Genomic DNA, 16563 nt, shown 5'->3' with positions numbered 1-16563 from the left:
GTGGAAGAAATGAGCGTTTTAACGCGACGATGTTAATGTCCTCACTCTGTCGAAAATATCTCGTTGTCGGCGTTGAGGGAAATATCATTAGCATGAATATCAATATCATTATCATTAGCAGAAATATCAATATCATTAGCAACACGTGACAGTTGGCAGGCAGCATGACTAGGCACTAGCTGATCGGTGGGTTGTGTAACGGCACCACGCTACACGAAATAGCCGCTTTGGCAGAAAAGCTAACACAGGGAGTTCGTTTTGCATGGTATCGGGAGACAGAAATCGAACCCTTGGCACCTTTCGATCTCTAGTCAGACACTGTACTCCTGGTCCACGCAAGCATGATTGCACGGCTTGAATCAAGCGGTGCTCTATATCCCTGTCTGGTGGTCTTGCACATATGAAAGTAGCCTCCGTCTTTACGCTGATGTGCATTTGTGAGATAATTGGGACAAAAATTAAGGGATTATAAGCAAGTGGAAAATCTGAAAGGGGAGCGACAGCAGAGACGCGTTATCCAGTCACATGCACCTCAGAGGCCGAGTTTAAGTGCTTTCATATTTTTCGTGGGCTTTTCTTACTATTTGTAAGTGAGACTTTTATCATATTTAGAGCAATGTAGAAAAAGAAACTACAATGACGGTAAATAAATATGCTTGCTTATAATGTTCATCTAATTCAAGCAGAAACATAGTGTACCTGTGGGGAACTACATTTCTCAAAACTAAACATGATGGAAATTACGACAAATTATGATATAAAATTTGCTGAGAGCCCGAAGAAACTTTGAAAAAATGAGCGAAATACACTAAGTATTGCCTATCTTATTGGCTAAAGTACGTGTACATTTCCACTATATAGTTATTAAGTATCTTGAGGCAAAAATAAATTTTTCATTCTTCACGGGAAGGGCGTAATTTCTAGAGGTACTATGGACATTTTCTCAGACAATTTTCAAAGGCAAAGACTAGACAGGGTATTAATAAAAACGGACAGAGCCTTAATACATATGTGATAAGAAGTGAATACCAAGTTTTAATACGCAAATAGTGGTCGTTTTCCAATATGTGACGAAAACTATGACAGGTATACAAATTTCAAGGAAAAAGTCGCCCGAAATGTACACGAAGCACGGAATTCTTCAGTGTACGATTAGTAGCAGCTGGAAAATCTTCCCTGCCCAAGCTTCTTGAGTCGCTATCCTTAACAGCCCACAGATATTGTGACACATAAACAGGCAAACAGTGCTGCCAAAAGAGCTGAAAAAATGGCCGTCGTTATCTTGCGAAAAGACCAAGAAAACAAGCTTGCTTCTCTCCAAGAGAGATGAGGTGGTGGAAATTCGAGAGTGGCCATATCTAAATCAGCGAACTAATGAAGGATGCGTAAAGTGGCCAGATTTTTTTTTTCGACTCTGCTTACCGGCTTCGTTTCTGTACTGGATTACTTGGTTAAATTTTATTATTAGCAAGATGATTCGTTTAATACGAAATGAGGAGGTTACGATTTTATGCAGTCACTCTTGACATTTCTGTTTAGCTCGTCATGGGATGCAAAGAAGGGCCTTTAATTAGTGCCATAAAATCCAGCAGAGTCTTCGCTTCATGCATGCAAGCCTTCGGACGACCGAGCCTGAGCCGCTGCTGCTGACCCTTCCACCTAGGCCTGAACTCGAGCTCAGCGGAGTAGATGTGGAGGCAGGCAGACGTCCGCTTATTGCGATGAATAAATATGCATGTTTGAAAAAAGAAAACTTCTCGCTAAACGCGCAGCTTCAATCAAAATCTGCTTGGACGTACAGGGGTATAGTCCAAAGTTCCCAGGCCACAGGGTCTACTGCTGAGCAGTATAGTAGTCAGGCAGCTATGACCGCCCCAAATCTCAAAATATATGTGGAGGGTTGAAGCAGCATTATTCTAACCCCTGAGATAATTGATAGCGTTAATGGGATCTTAAGTGCCAGAATATGCCGGTCAGAAGGAGACACTGTGGCCTGGGAACTTTTGACTACCCCTGTACCTACCCAGAAATGTGGCGCAACAAACACAAACACAAGCTAAGAGACACAACACACACACACACACACTACCAACTGTTGTTGTTGTTGTTGTTGTTGTTGTTGTCCAATTAACTTATGGCATATACCCACAGAGGGGGATCGGCCAAGAATTGGGTAGCAAAGAATTTTTTTTTTTTCAATATACTTGCATAAAAAAAAATGATTTATAATATGGATCTGAAAACACTTCCTCTTCACCACTCCTCTTCTTCTACACTCAAGTACATCTTCTCATCTGTTGGTAGAGTGCGCGTGTGTTGTGTCTCTTCGCTTGTGTTTGTGTTTGTTGCGCCACATTTCTGGGTATTATGCAGCACCAACTAGCCCCTCAAGCCGTTATTTTGAGATACCTTCCCTGGTACCTACGTTGCAGTCATAACACATGCTTGTGCTCGCATAGTTTTTCACATAATTTTTACCCATCGGGGACCTGCACGGCTAGCGATTAAGCACGGTTTGATGATTTGATAGGCTCAATGGTCTATCGTCTCATCCGAACACGTCGCTCACAAAACGTTGATCGTGGCTCAGCCACTGAGAAGAAACAGGTCAGAAGTCCACACAAGCAAAATGATTCAGACAGCCGAATAGCAGAGCTCCTTGGCTCTCGACATTTGCCTACAAATTGTTTGCAGAAAAATGGCAAGGGACCAAAAGGTTTGGTTTGGCTGAAAAAAAAAAAAAAGTGTGCGAAAAAGATGCAGAGTTAAGCAGTTCTCCAAAATATAAGAGGGGCTGAAGAAAGTGCGAAAAAAAAAAAAATCAAGGCCAATGTTGAGCAGGTTTCGAAAATATGAGCGGGCCAAAGTTGATATTTTCACACTCGCTTTCGATCTTCGCACTACTATGAAAAGATGTGTTCACCAAGAGTCTACGCGGTGAACGGTGTTAAGTGCACGCATTGACAAAAGGTTAGTAAACTTTATATTTGGATATTTTTTGCAGTCCGCTGAGAGGCTGCCACAATTATAATAGTCCCTTGTGCTATACATTTAACCATTAAAGACAGTAATGTGAACATGTCTTGTTTCCATATTTCGGTCTCCTGGTGTCTATTACGGTGACTACCTAGATTAAGGGAGAATATAGATCGCCGTTTAGTCTCCGGACAATATGTAGAAACAGAAAGAGTAAGATTCAAACATGTCCTACAATGGGCTCATGAAGCAAGGCAGATGATGTGGTCAAATTTGGAATTGATGATGGGATTGGCAGGTGTTTTTGGCAGATAATGTTTACTTCAGGTAAACAGCATGAAGGTGTCCGAATGAGAAGGTTCAAAAGCCATATAGCTTCCAAGCCCAGAACCGCCATTCTTACCTGCCTTCAGCCCGCTCAAACATCTGCCGAGTACGGTAGTGATCATTAGATCAGATATTCAGCCAGTCGATTACAGGACAACTAAAGCACATATCCACAAAAATTCTTCATCGATGGCTCAGCTTCCGAGCGGTCGAATGCAAAGCACAGAGCTGGTCTTTCTGTGCTCCACCGCATGACATCTACATATTACACGCAACGTCGATGAATGTCGACTTCACTATGAAACCGCAGATACTCCTTCAGCACGAAAGAGAGAGATATGAAGGGGGGAGTGGCCGTATTTTTTGTGGCTCGCTTCCTGCGGGTCGTCCTTCGTCCTTCCTTTTCTCTCCGCTCTGTCCTTGCTTGTCGAGCAGCGCCGGGGGCGGTGGCAGCCTGACTCATCTGCGCGACAGCGACTCGAAGGCCGCTGGAGAGCGCAGTGAGGAGGTGGCTCACCAAAGCCGCCCCGGCAGACGCAGCTGCGCCCGGCACCGCATTGTCTCCGCCGAGTTCGGCGTCGTCACAGGAAAGTTTCAAGCAGTCGCGTCGTCCTGCGCTACTCAATTAGGGGGACTTGGCCGCTGCTGTCCCTGGCTAAGAAGAAACTTTGCTCGTCGTATGTACATGCTGGGCCGGGCGGCGCATAGACCCTAGAGGAAGGAGCCAAGTAGGCAAGGCTTCATCGGTTTGCTTGAAAGCTTGAGAAGGATGCGGGAGGGTTTACTGGTATCGTAGGAGCAAATCTGCATTGAAGATGTCGCTGCTTAAGGAAAATATTGGGACCAGATAGTGATGGTATCAATATATGGTGATGCACTAGTTTTGCTGAAGGCACGTTGGTAAAGAGGCTAGGTGCTGAATTACGCAATGATGATATCACAAAAACTGTCTCAAATATGTCTCAAGCATACTGATTGGCCCCACTTCTATTGGTCGTTTCTGACCGGCGGAAATGTTGACATTAGGGGCGGAGGCTAACTGACAGGTTTGTGACAGTTTATTATAATGCGATCGTTGAACAACTGTAGCCCCAAAAAGGTATTAGAGGTATTCTAGACCGACTCATGGGCAGCCTTAACGTATGATATGAGGTGTCTACGGTAATGAGAGGTTTTTTTCCTGTGTACAATGCTAATCGTGAAGTTTTTCGGTTTTTCATTCTAACCATTACTGCTCGTAAGCTTTGAGGATTGGCAGCACTGCAAATAAGTTTTCTTATGTGAAAGGCTCTAAATAATCCACTCACAATTCATGAAAGAGACGCCTTTCTATTTGCTGTGCTAATATACGCTTCCGCAGCTATTTATCAGTGTAGCCTGCATTCTTTGTGTCCACCGCAGAAACCGCTGATATAAAAATGGAGGTATCATAAGCAGTAACAGCAAAGCTGGCCCCTTCTCCCCTCTTTTCATTTCTCTCATTTTTCAAGACGACGCGTGCAATGGCCTAAGTCGACCGCCGCTATAAGCGCCTAAAAAGCTGAAGTGATCACACCTGGCCGGAGAGCCATCTTGGTAGCCGCGGTTTTGTTGTTAGTGCTAAGATATATCTCGCGTATTGTGGATTTAGATGGCAGTTTCGTTTTCTGTTACGTAACTGCGCTTTCTCAGTATGCGTCTTCCTCGCGGCCACACAAGAAAACTCCCTCGACTCCCCTCCCAACTCTCCAACATCACTCTGCTTCCTCTTTGCATGCATTATCACCAAAATGTCGTCGGGGGACTCATGCATATCTTTGGAAGTAAGCCGCATCAAACAAAGCATCTTTCGCACTATTCTTGCTCTCTTGGAGCACCTGCTATACTCAAGGTGTTTAAAACTTCAGGCTGCTTTCACCTATCCACCAGACGCCTGCAGTTGCGTCAAGGGAGTCGTTCCGCTTCATTTATACGCGGCTTCTTGGATGGCTTAGTTTTTTGTTTCGCGGCCGTCGAGCGGAGTTTACCGCTCAGTTTCTTTTACTTCGGTGGGCACTCCTGCATATGTGGGCAGGCCGCGTTAGAGACGGTAAATTTACCTTATAGAGGCGGGAAACTGTTCATGCATAACACAAATATGTTCTACGCCTGGATGCTCTTTTCATGCGCCTCATTCCGGCTCGGGTGAGCTATAACAAATAAAGGCTTATTATGCATGCATCCACCCTCTGTGTAATAGAAAGTGCACGAAATCATTGCCGGGCAGAACATCGTTTGTGCTTGCTTATAGTGCACTTCTTGGCTGAGGAATGAAGAAAAGAAAGACGCGTTATATCGCAGATGCATGCACTATGGGAGGGTTGAAGAGAATAAAATGGCTAGAAAAAAAGAAAAAAAGGGGGGGGGGGTATAAATACGTCTAGTTAAGTGGTTTGCTTATTTCACCACACGTTTGTTTAATTTTGCAGTCTTTAAATTCCGCACGTGTATGGCATAACTGCACACTTCCTCTACTTGCATTCTATTTCTCGTATCGGCTCACAGTTACGTGGTTTTCACATCGACTACATCGACCAGCCAGACTGTATGCAGCATTCCTGTTACCGTTATTATATCATGTTATTAATTTCCTACTGTAAAGCAGACTAATAAAGGCTGTGGTGTTTCTTTTTAGCACCGGAGGAAAAGTAAGTAACTACTTAACATACAAAAACCACGAATTGATTTCATTGTGATTTGTTAGGTTTAGCTAACCAGCAGTTCTAAGCATTACGTGCGTAATTAAGTATCCTACTTTGTGAAATTATCAAAGAGGAGTCCGAAACGGTTTGCGCTTGTCCCATTCGTGTATTTAAGGTGCGAATAAAAACAGAATGGTCTGTTTTCGTTTCACTGCTTCCGTTACCCGTATACTTTCCAATCACTTGAAGATACTAGCGTGTTGCTTTGGCCATAACTCGGTCGCAGCGACCGTGCGGTGGCGCAATGTCGGTAAGACAAATATTTGCATAGTAGCTGAGAGTTTCGCGCGACTGGAGGCGGCGCGACTGCTGTAAACACAGCACGTTGTTTAAGTATGCGCGCTTACACTGTGCGGGGGGTTTCAGTCTAGCTGAGGGCTTCTCTTTCAGTGCCTGTGGCCGGGCATCGTGATATGTTTATGTTCTCCCCTTACCGGCTAAATTTTACACTCTGAATTTCTTTTTTATTTCTACGCGATTATTATTTGTGTGCCTCTTAAAGCCCGCGGCTTTTCCTCTGTCACCGTTCAGAGCTGCGATTCGCCTTAAAATTTGTACAGTTCTTCTGTGTCGCTGCTACGTCGTAAAATGAAGAAAAGGGGAGGTCGAAAAAAAATAAATAAAATGAACACAAACATGGGATGCCCATGGGCAGATGATAAGTGGATATGGTGAGTAGTGTCAGAAAGACAGGTGTCTATTTAAGCTCTACCTGCTATCGTGCTCTAAACCGGTCTCGTATCATTTAGGGCGCTTATTCGACTCAAACAACGCCCCTGGCTTCACTATGCCCTCCTGGATATTCGCAGCGCCCCCCCCCCCCCCCCCTTTTTTCCCTGCCCCCCACTGTTAATTACACATTTTTCTTTATTTTGCTTTCCTTCAATTCCTTCTTTGGACTGTGCTATCAAAAAAAAAAAGAGTTCTGGTGATTTGAAGGTGGTTGTATTATCGCACTGTTTCTGCAGTGTTAACCCCTGCGTGGGATTAACACCGTGGGATAAAGGAGCCTTTGACGTCATCGCGTTAAAATTTGCTCCGCATCGTGTGTTGTTAACTACCCCTGCCTCACTGACAACACAGTGGGGAATATGGGCGAGCCTTTCAGTTGGGTGCGGCCACATGATGTGGGCAGTTAGTGCGGCATGGCGCAGTCACTACCTGTTTGTATTTTATTAGTTAGGAGAGGAGCAGTATTACTTTTTATCGCCGATATCTTCGGCGTTAATGAAGAAACCTTAAATCAATTTTCAGTGAGGTAGCGAGTGATGGAATACCGAACGTCCGTATGCTTCTTCGGCCTTAGTAAGATACGTCCGACGTATCCATTCTATTCGCGGTAAACATAGGATAGACCAATGGCTAAAGTCACGTCTAACGTATTTCTGCATTCCTCTTGCTATGCGTACGTGAAGCTCAGCCTTCGCGAATATCGAGAGGGTGCTAAGAAGGGTTCACCCATTCTTACGTAGCTGCATTCCCACAATGACGCAGATCATTGTCGTATCTCAGGACTGCGTGCGGCGAGCATCGCTTGTCACACGCACAGGTTGCATGCAAGCGACGGCTGTACGCGACTCGACGTGGGTACACTAGCAGAAATATACGCACCTTCATGATGGAGCAGATTTCGTTTCGAAACGGTAAACTGTCACCTCAATCTGTTCGTAATGAACGTGAGTTATTCCTACCATCGGTGCCGATTTGCATGAAAATACCAGGACTGAATTTTCAGTTGAACGTAGAAGTTCAGCGACTTGGGCCAAGCAGTACATAACCGAAAAGCGCGCTGTTTTACACGAATGTAGGTAGCACAACATTGAACAATTCATTGTCACACTCGAAGTATACGCTCATCAGACGCTAATAGCTAGGCCCATTGTGGGGCAGTGTGCAGAAAAGGGAAAACCAGCTAGGGGCTGAAGACAGCCACCGTGCTACTCATACATGTCCAGTTGTGCCAACTTGAATTTTCTCTATTACTATGGTCGAAACATGCCTTTGTAATCCATGGTACCGAACCTACGCGAATGCCTCGCATGATATGTCGAACTTTGGAAACCGACATACAAGGGGGAAAAAGAACCGTGCTGATCCAGTGTATCTGTAGCCGTCAAAGCATCAAACATCAGCGGTCAGATCCATCCGACATACCCGGAAGAAAATGTACTTGGTCCATTCGACGTATACATTTAGGCACAGCCTCGTAGATATTGTCAGGTCGTGGTGACAAGGTCGATGACAGAAATGAAGAGTCGGTGATTGCACTGAAGAAACTCTTTATTGGGCTGACTTGCACCCGCAAAAGAATTAAACAACTCGGCGGCGGCGATAGCAACAAACGTGTTCATCGATCGTCGAACTAAGAATGCCCGTCGCACTCGTCAACGCTCAATTTAAAGGCTGCTCAGAACATTCTAGAGAACGTCGCAAACTGCTACTAGCACAACGTGCCACATTGTAGAAACATACGCAAGTGATCAGAATCTTCGAGACAGATCTCGGCGCATCGTTCGCGACAAAGAAAAGGATGCGTCGTATCGCAACAACGAGCATGAACTAACACGGGATACAGAATTGATAAGTGCGCCAGAATAACAATGATAGGGCCGCATGCCAGCGGCTGTCGAACAGGAATAAATAAAGATTTAAACAGTTCGCGGCAATATCAATTACGGTCTCTTTTTTGCATGATTACCGACCAATGAGTTAAAATATTCGCACGGCTGGTGACAACAGCGCTGTTTACTAGGTTTCTTGACCTATATATGTTTTCTCAAGCTAAAATTAATAGCCTACATGAAATGTATGAGGACTGGTTAATGGAACTTAAACATCAAAACTGTAAATGCTTGTTCCTCCACTGGTACTGCATTCCGCTTTATTTCTCATAAGCGCTCATTGCTAGCATCCTTATAAGATCTATTGAGTCGTATAAGCACTTAGGCAACATCCTTGTGTGGCCTTTTCTCCTGTTATACATGTGTTGCTAAAGTTATTTCATCTCCTCCGCTTCTATCTGTAAAATTATCCCATCTGGAATGCTCATCTAGTGAAAGCCACAGAAAAGGCACCTGAGATCGACCCACACCTCCTCCATCTGTGGGAAGCTCGAAGAGGACTTTTCCGAAGATGGCGAAAGCAGCGACACAATCGCAAGCAACGGAAACATATAGCGGAACGTAGTAGAGAGATTTAGCTTACCGGAGACGTATTACGTCTCCCGGAGACGTACAGACGTAGACGTATCGGATGCCTACTGCGCATGCGTGCAAATTGATGTAGACGTATTCGGCTGACACCGGGCAAAACACGTTTTAGCTGTACGTATCGCCCATACGTAAGACGTATCGCTAGACGTACATGCAGATGATGATGATGGCTATCCAATAAAAAAAGATAGAAGCTATTTGTAATAAATACTTCAAATAATGTCACAAAAATGTCACATGCAGATCCCCCGAAGTCATCATGTTGACGTGTTAGCTGTGTTTTGAATAATTATAATTTGAGCTCACTTTTAACCACTTTGCCACCTGCAGCAAGCCTGAACAATCCAAGCCTAGTTGCATTAAATCCGTTTGTTTTGGTGCTCGCATGGAGGAAGGAAACAACTGCTCGTGTTTGCTGGTGTTCGGTCATGTGCTAGAATTTGCTCCTGCTATCGGTGCAACCTGCCCACGTTACGTTACATCATGCCGACAGCATCCTTCACCCTTCACGAAAGGCAGCTTTTAAGCACCCTATCATGGGATGAAATTGAAGACATGCGTAGATTTCAACGGGAGCGCGATATTCCAAAGCCTCGAAGGAACTTACGTGAGCGTGGTACCCTTCAACATCGGCGCCAACAACAACACAGTGTTCAACAGGAGTTTTAGATTCTAGAAAGAGAATTTCGGAGAGCTGCAGTTAGCCCTCCTAATTCCAAATGAGGTCGTCAGTGCGCAGCGTGTCAGGGTCTCCGGCTCCGAGGCACCTTGGCACAGCTCGATTTTTACTTCGGTCATCTACTCTACGATATGACAAGTGGCTTGATCTGCAAGCTCTTCAGCGATTCTCCGAGGTAAGTAGCGCATGGTGTGGTGGCTGTGGTGGCTTGACGGTTACAAGCCAAATTATTGATAGCAGTGCTTTCTGTGTCAAATAAATATGCCCGCCGAAACATGTAAAGCAAAGCTGACTGGCTGTGGCGTTTCAGTAGTCATCTTTGAATGCGAATTAGCGCTAATCCTGAGGTTCAGAGCTTATCAAAACAGTCTAACACTTGTGCGACCGCTTATAGCGCTTTCAAATTAAAAGCAAACAAACAAAAAAAAGGCCGGAGCGGATTTAAAGCGATAAATTCCTTGTGAGAAGCGGGGCGGGATGTCGTATCATCCCGCGTGCACACTGCTACGCACTCTCGCACTACTCATTGCGCATCATCCCCATCAGCTTCCATGTGTGCATAAACGCTACCGAGCCTTCTACTCGATATAACTACGTCAAAACCCTACCATTTTGTAGTCGAAAGGCACCAGCACTCATGCTCCTAGGGATGATGGCATGGGGCCAATGCTCTCTGGCGCGTAACGGCGTTGTGTCGTTTCTAGCAGGCGAGCAGTTTTAGCTACTGTAAAACATTAACGATTGCAGTTGACTCGTGCCCAGTCACCGAACGTCTGCTGTAATCACTTTTTTTTTTTTTACGTCAGTTAACTTAGGCACACTTGTGCAAAGGCATATATATATACCCCTGCTCTTCAACTCGGTTGTAGAGCTTTGGAAAGGTGCTCTCTTGTCGACATCGAATTTAGTGAAACTGTTTAACGTCCCTAATGCAACCAGTGCTATGCTGCTTTTCGATCTTGCCTACTAGCACAGCATAAGGTCATCAACATAAACACTAGCACACTTGCCAGTCAATATTTTTTTTATTAAATTAGGGAAGTCCACGGAAACACAAACTGAGAAATACGCAAAAGGTTGTTATCAGCACAAGTTATTTTTTAATTTGCTTCATGTATTAGAAATACTCAACACAGAAATTTCACAAAATTTTATGCAATAATTTAAACAATGTAAGCAATTTTGGATTTGACCCTTATCGATATGAAAATCTATATTCGACCCTACTTTGACTGAATGAAATTTATTTCAGAGTCGTTTCTAGTCTCCTGTAAATGATCATACTGTGAATACAGCTGATGAAGAGTTGTAATATTCATTGTCACACAATCAGCAGCACTGATTTGCTCTGAAGTGAGCAAATAAGTGCTTAGTGGGCTTCTGCTTCAAGCAAAGATGTGAGGCTATTTTCTATTGGTAGAAATTAGTTGGAATGTGTTTAATGAAGAGCTATTTTAATTCAGTGCACCATTGTATTGCCGGGGAATGGTAGATGCACATAGGATGCAAAGCGACAAGACAGCGGCAAATATTGTCGTTTCTTGCCAGTTTCGGCTGTTTGCTTATGTTGCTAAATGCAGAAAGCCGCTGCCAACAGGCTAAACTGAATATGGTCTTTTATAAGCTATTTTGCTAGCTTTATGCACAAACTGCTTCGTCTGCTGCAGGCCTATGTTCCCAGTGTTTTTATCTTCTGGCTTCAGATTTTCCTGTGATCTCTTCGTATCCTAGGCAGTGATAAGGAAGTAGCTATGGAGAAGCAATAATTGAATTTACACTCGCAGTAGTCCACCCTATCATGCTAAAGCTGAGAAAGAAAGCTGTCAAGAATAAAATAGATTTGGCTCATTTCCATCTGCACATCAGCAGAATCTGGCTCATTTTTGATTTGGCACATGATTTCTGCGCAATTCCTGGTCTTTATTTACATCCTTACTGTCTCAAACCGTTTGCAAAAGTGAGATGTATATATGATCTCTCAATTACAAAAAAAAAAAGAAAATAACCTAGCGTAGGTTCTGAATTTCGCTTGCTTTGAAAAAAAAAATCAAGTGTCAATGATAGTGTCGAAAAAATCAGGGAGCACTGCGGAATCTACACTGCAGAAATGTGAAAATCTAAGCGTTGCTGGTGCACACGGTGCATCACGTTTGCTCTCATCACTATGAATTAAATGCACCGTCATTATCATTGCTAATGTCATCACTGCTAATTCCAACTTCATTGTCATCGCTACTATCATCCTTACAGTAGACAAGGAGAATTTTGATGTGTGTTTCACGATCCCGAGCGTTGCACAGTTGGCTAAAGCGCTCGGATGGGGATGCGAGGGATAGAGGTTCGGCTCCCAGCGGAAACAGGATTTTAATTTTTTCTGATGGCATCATCATGACGTCATTTGATTGACAGCTATAGTGTGACCAAACAAACGAATGCCGACAGTATGAGCCATTAAAGATTTTCACCTTAAAATTGATGGGCCTGTACAAGGTAACGCTAGTGAACTCTTCCAAAAGCAATGCAATAAGTATTATGCTACGGCACAGTAAAGAAGGTGCACACTGAAAGATTATTTTCTCATGACCACTTTATAGGGACTCTATAAGCGATTGTTGCTTGCAGCCTCTTCAATTTTTCCTCCTCAGGCGGTGCATGCAAAGGAAGGCCCCCGTGCTCAACTGCTGGGGCTTCATCATGGCACAGCAAGGCAAATTTGTCGACCGTCTGTGGCTCAGAAGGAGGACTTCTTTGGGCACAAGTGGAGCCTGTGCAGAAATATCAGGCACTAATGTGTACCAATGCCATAGTCTGCCAGTGGGCCATTTAAAGGCAGGCGTCACGATGCAGGTAAGCCTGTTCAGTCATGTCTTTATTGCAGTAACTAGCTGTAATATGTTTTTCATATTCAGGGAAGTGCATTTCCAAATTAAAGCCTAACATCTCCGCTGCGAAATTTCCACAAGTACTTTTATATTTTTTTGAGTTGGTTTTTGGGAAAGGGTACTCAATGACCCACCTCACGAAAAACAGCATTTCATCTGTAAAGAAACGTGGCACTTAAGTATGTGATGCAAGATTGTGTTAGCATGTGGCATTTTATAAATTTGTAGGAAAAAATTGTATCTAAAAACTTGCAACTGTAATTACATCTCATTATACAAAAAGAACAGAGGCACCTGTGTAGACCCGCATTGGTTATATTTTTAATTCTTGCTATCTTTTAGGGATCCTCAAGGAGACGGTGCACTTTGAGAACCTGCAGAAGATCACCATGGGTCATAAATATGTGATCTATAGTGATGCAGCCTACCCCCGATGGCCTCTACAAGCTGTTTGGAGGCGCCGTACTGCAGCCTCATCATGTTGCCTTCAACAAGGCAATGAGCAGTGTTAGGAAAGCTGTAGAGGGGAGGTTTGGCAGCGTAGCACGGGATTTTTCTTTTATTGACTATTTCAAGAACCAAACTTTGAGATGGTAACAGGTAGGGGGCATGTATAAAGTTGCGCAATGAACTGCCGAACATCTTTGTACAGCTGTCATGTGTCTATCTACTTTGTCTTGTGTCTGCCTCAGTTGGTCAATACCTTGTGCCTTTTCAGACATAAGTGTCGGCCTACGTCCTGCGGTCAAAAAATTTGGAACATTTTTTTTTTTTTTTTTAGGCTGCCTTTCTCAGTAAAATATGGACAAGCATGGCAAGCAGTGACCTTCATAGTTGAGGCATTTGTCAACAGTCGCAGAATTCATCTCTGTATTCCTTACAGCAATAATTGCAGCATGCAGTGGTGCATATCTTTTAAATAGGGTAAGTGCACTAGGAAACTTGGACACCAGAAACAAGTGGACAGGAGGCTTGCAGACTCACAACTGGATTTTACTAAGTAAAGATGACACATATAAAGTGCACAAAACCGCATGCTCAATGCTATACTTTTGCTTGCTGTATATATGTCCTCTTTCGGTTAGTAAAATACAGTTGTGAGCCTGTGTACGTCCATGTTCACTTCTATTTCTGTTGTCCGTGTTTTCTAGAACAGTTACTCCATTTCCAAGATGAGCATCACTGCATGCAACAATGCTACCCAAAGATTTATGCTGTTCATTTGTTGACGCTGTTATGCCGAGATGCAGCTTTATGAATTTTTTTTATGTGAGATGCAGCAATATTTATCTCGATTGATTGCAACAGTGCGTGACTACTTTCTCGTTGTTGTCGTCTCACAGTGTTCAGCATGACATGGTGTGTGCGTGGTGGCGTTTAGGGTGGCGTGTGATAGTGTTCGTGTTCAAATGCAGGGGTTTTTGCCTGAGTGTTGTGTGCAGCGATATGACAGCTTCGGTTCGCCATCTCGCTACTTGGCGAACTGAAAGGACGCGATGACTTTGGTTCGGCGTTGTCTCCCATGCTCCTTTGACTGCGTGACCGTCTACCGGTAGACACCTGACAGCTGTGCTCCGGACCAACGGCTTCACTTGTTCCCAACGCTGACTTCGAACTGTTAGTGGCACGAGATGCTTGTGACCGCAAATATGCACTAGACCACCAGTCTGAACGCTGTACTTGAGTTGTGCCGCGTGGGCCGTCTCTAGTGTTTCACCCGAACGGCTGTGTGTGCGTTTGTGTATTGTCTAGATTAAGGAAAGGTGGCATCTGAGTTATAAAAGTGTCTATATGTGTGAAGTGCCATCTGCTTTGGCGAAAGAGGCGGCGAACCACCACAGCTTGTCTTCGTCAGGCCGTCTGACGGCTTCAGTGCGAACCTGTGCTACCAGATGCAAAAAGTGATGATGCCATTTTATGGCTTTTCACTTCATGCCGCTAATTCACAGCTCATATATTCATTGATCGCATGTACTGCTAGAGTCATTATTCAGAGTTTTCTGTACACTACTGAATTAATTGTACTCTCATTGAGCTGTCATGTTGTCATCATGCCCGAGACGCTTTGCATTGTAGCCCCATCCAGTAGTGCAGCCAGAGCTCGAGTTTTACCAACGTTGGCATCAACGAATGCCGCAGATGCCCTCTCCCTCTGTTTCCGCACTCTTTTTTTTTCATAAACTAAAGTCGCCTTTGAATCTGCTAGATTTTAACCCTGCAAAACTGTGTCTAGTCAGGCCGAAGCTATCACGCATATCTTTCTTTTTTTCTTTTTTTTTGCAGCTGTGGGTTTCATGGATCCTGAAAATCACTTCGTGAGCCCTTATTCGAGAAACACTAATCTATGATATTCTTTTAGCAATTACCACTATGTAACGGGACATTTTGAATTCCTTTTGGTGAAGTGGTGACCACACTAGCAGTGTTTTCAACGTTGTAGCTGAGGCTCACTTGAGAGAGGTTGTGCACATATTTTTTTTTTCGAGTCATTGCATATGTTTACAATTCTAACAATGCAAATATTTCTTAAAATATGCAATTTAAAATTAGTGTAATGCCTTTTGCAGATAATTTTGGACCTGTATTTGCGAAACTGTAGCCTTAGCTACTTATGCACCATAAAATGCAAGAACAGAAACACACCGACAGCATTTGTGTTGCGAAAATGTATTTGGGATTTATTTGGCAAAGTGAACATGGTCGAGAGAGTTTTGGAGAAAATAAACTGGTGCTATCTGCAATGTGATATAGTGCCAACATAAATAACTTTCATTCTTTCATCAGTGCAATCAGCATCTTGTCAAGTGATTGCCAAGATTTCACCAGCTGATCTTCACATGTCCATCTTCACACGGGGCAGTGTTCGTCACCATGTGCTGCATAAAACATCCGTGTTGTATTCTTCTACCTTCCTGGAATGAAAAGGTGCAGTGTTCACAGAAATTACTGTAAAATTAAAGCTGTTATGAGAAAGCTGGAGGTTGTTTAATATTGCTCTCCAGCTGGCATTGCAGTGAATAACTACGCACATGATTATTCATGAAATATCTGGGCATATGGCATACCCCTATATCATGACACAGAAGTGCAGCAGTCTCCTCTTGTGAATGCACCTATCGGGGGTGGGATTGCCGCTCCATTTGCTCCATTCTACTCCAAACTGCTTTTCCTGCTCTATCCTGCTCCAAAATGCAATATTGCTTCAAAACTGCTCCAAACTGGCTGTTTTAATGTTCTGCCATCATATTTAGTGCAACACGCAAAAAATGTCTTTGCACCAGTAGCAAAGATATAACGCATCTAGCACTGGGCTTAATACAAACGAAATTTTTGTAAGGGAAGGAAGCATGTGGCATAATAAATATTTGTTTGCAAGTAAATTTAATATGGGTCACTGGCGATTGGAGATAATTGCAAAACAAATGCAGTGTGCATGTGACGTAGCACCTCTTCTCAGCCTTTTGAATCGCCGGTGGAGAGAGAAGCAAGAGCAGCAAGCGAAGCAGATAGGCGCAAACTACCGTGAGTCGTTCGGAAGGAAGCTTGTCAGACTGGAAAAACCACATGAGTTATTCTAATGGTTGTGGTCTAAGAACAAGCAGGCACTTATAGAGCCTCTTTTTCAGTAACAAGCTTGCCGGGCCTACAGCAGACAAAATCATACTTGAATCATTATGGGTTGGTACTCCAAAGATGTCACTCACTAGGAAGCGTCTCAAGAGAGTTGGAAAGCCATACAGGGCCTATTGCCAAGATTTAAAAAATGA

The 16563-nt window shown here is 43.7% G+C and overlaps 1 protein-coding gene across 1 annotated transcript; it reads left to right on the top strand.

Annotated features, from left to right (window-relative positions):
* The first annotated feature begins 9578 nt into the window (after positions 1 to 9578).
* On the top strand, positions 9579 to 13240 carry LOC146191349 (uncharacterized). Its single transcript, XM_084601900.1, has 3 exons — positions 9579 to 10089; positions 12560 to 12761; positions 13139 to 13240. The coding sequence occupies exons 1-3, from the start codon at positions 10046 to 10048 to the stop codon at positions 13202 to 13204; spliced, it is 312 nt and encodes a 103-aa protein (XP_084458026.1). The 5' UTR covers positions 9579 to 10045; the 3' UTR covers positions 13205 to 13240.
* The last annotated feature ends 3323 nt before the right edge of the window (positions 13241 to 16563 follow it).

Source organism: Amblyomma maculatum, chromosome 4 (genome assembly GCF_055883805.1).
Source record: "Amblyomma maculatum isolate TAMU_Amacu chromosome 4, ASM5588380v1, whole genome shotgun sequence".
Taxonomy (NCBI): domain Eukaryota; kingdom Metazoa; phylum Arthropoda; class Arachnida; order Ixodida; family Ixodidae; genus Amblyomma; species Amblyomma maculatum.
The sequence above is the reverse complement of the archived record's forward strand: the minus strand, read 5'-3'. Positions and strand labels throughout refer to the sequence as shown.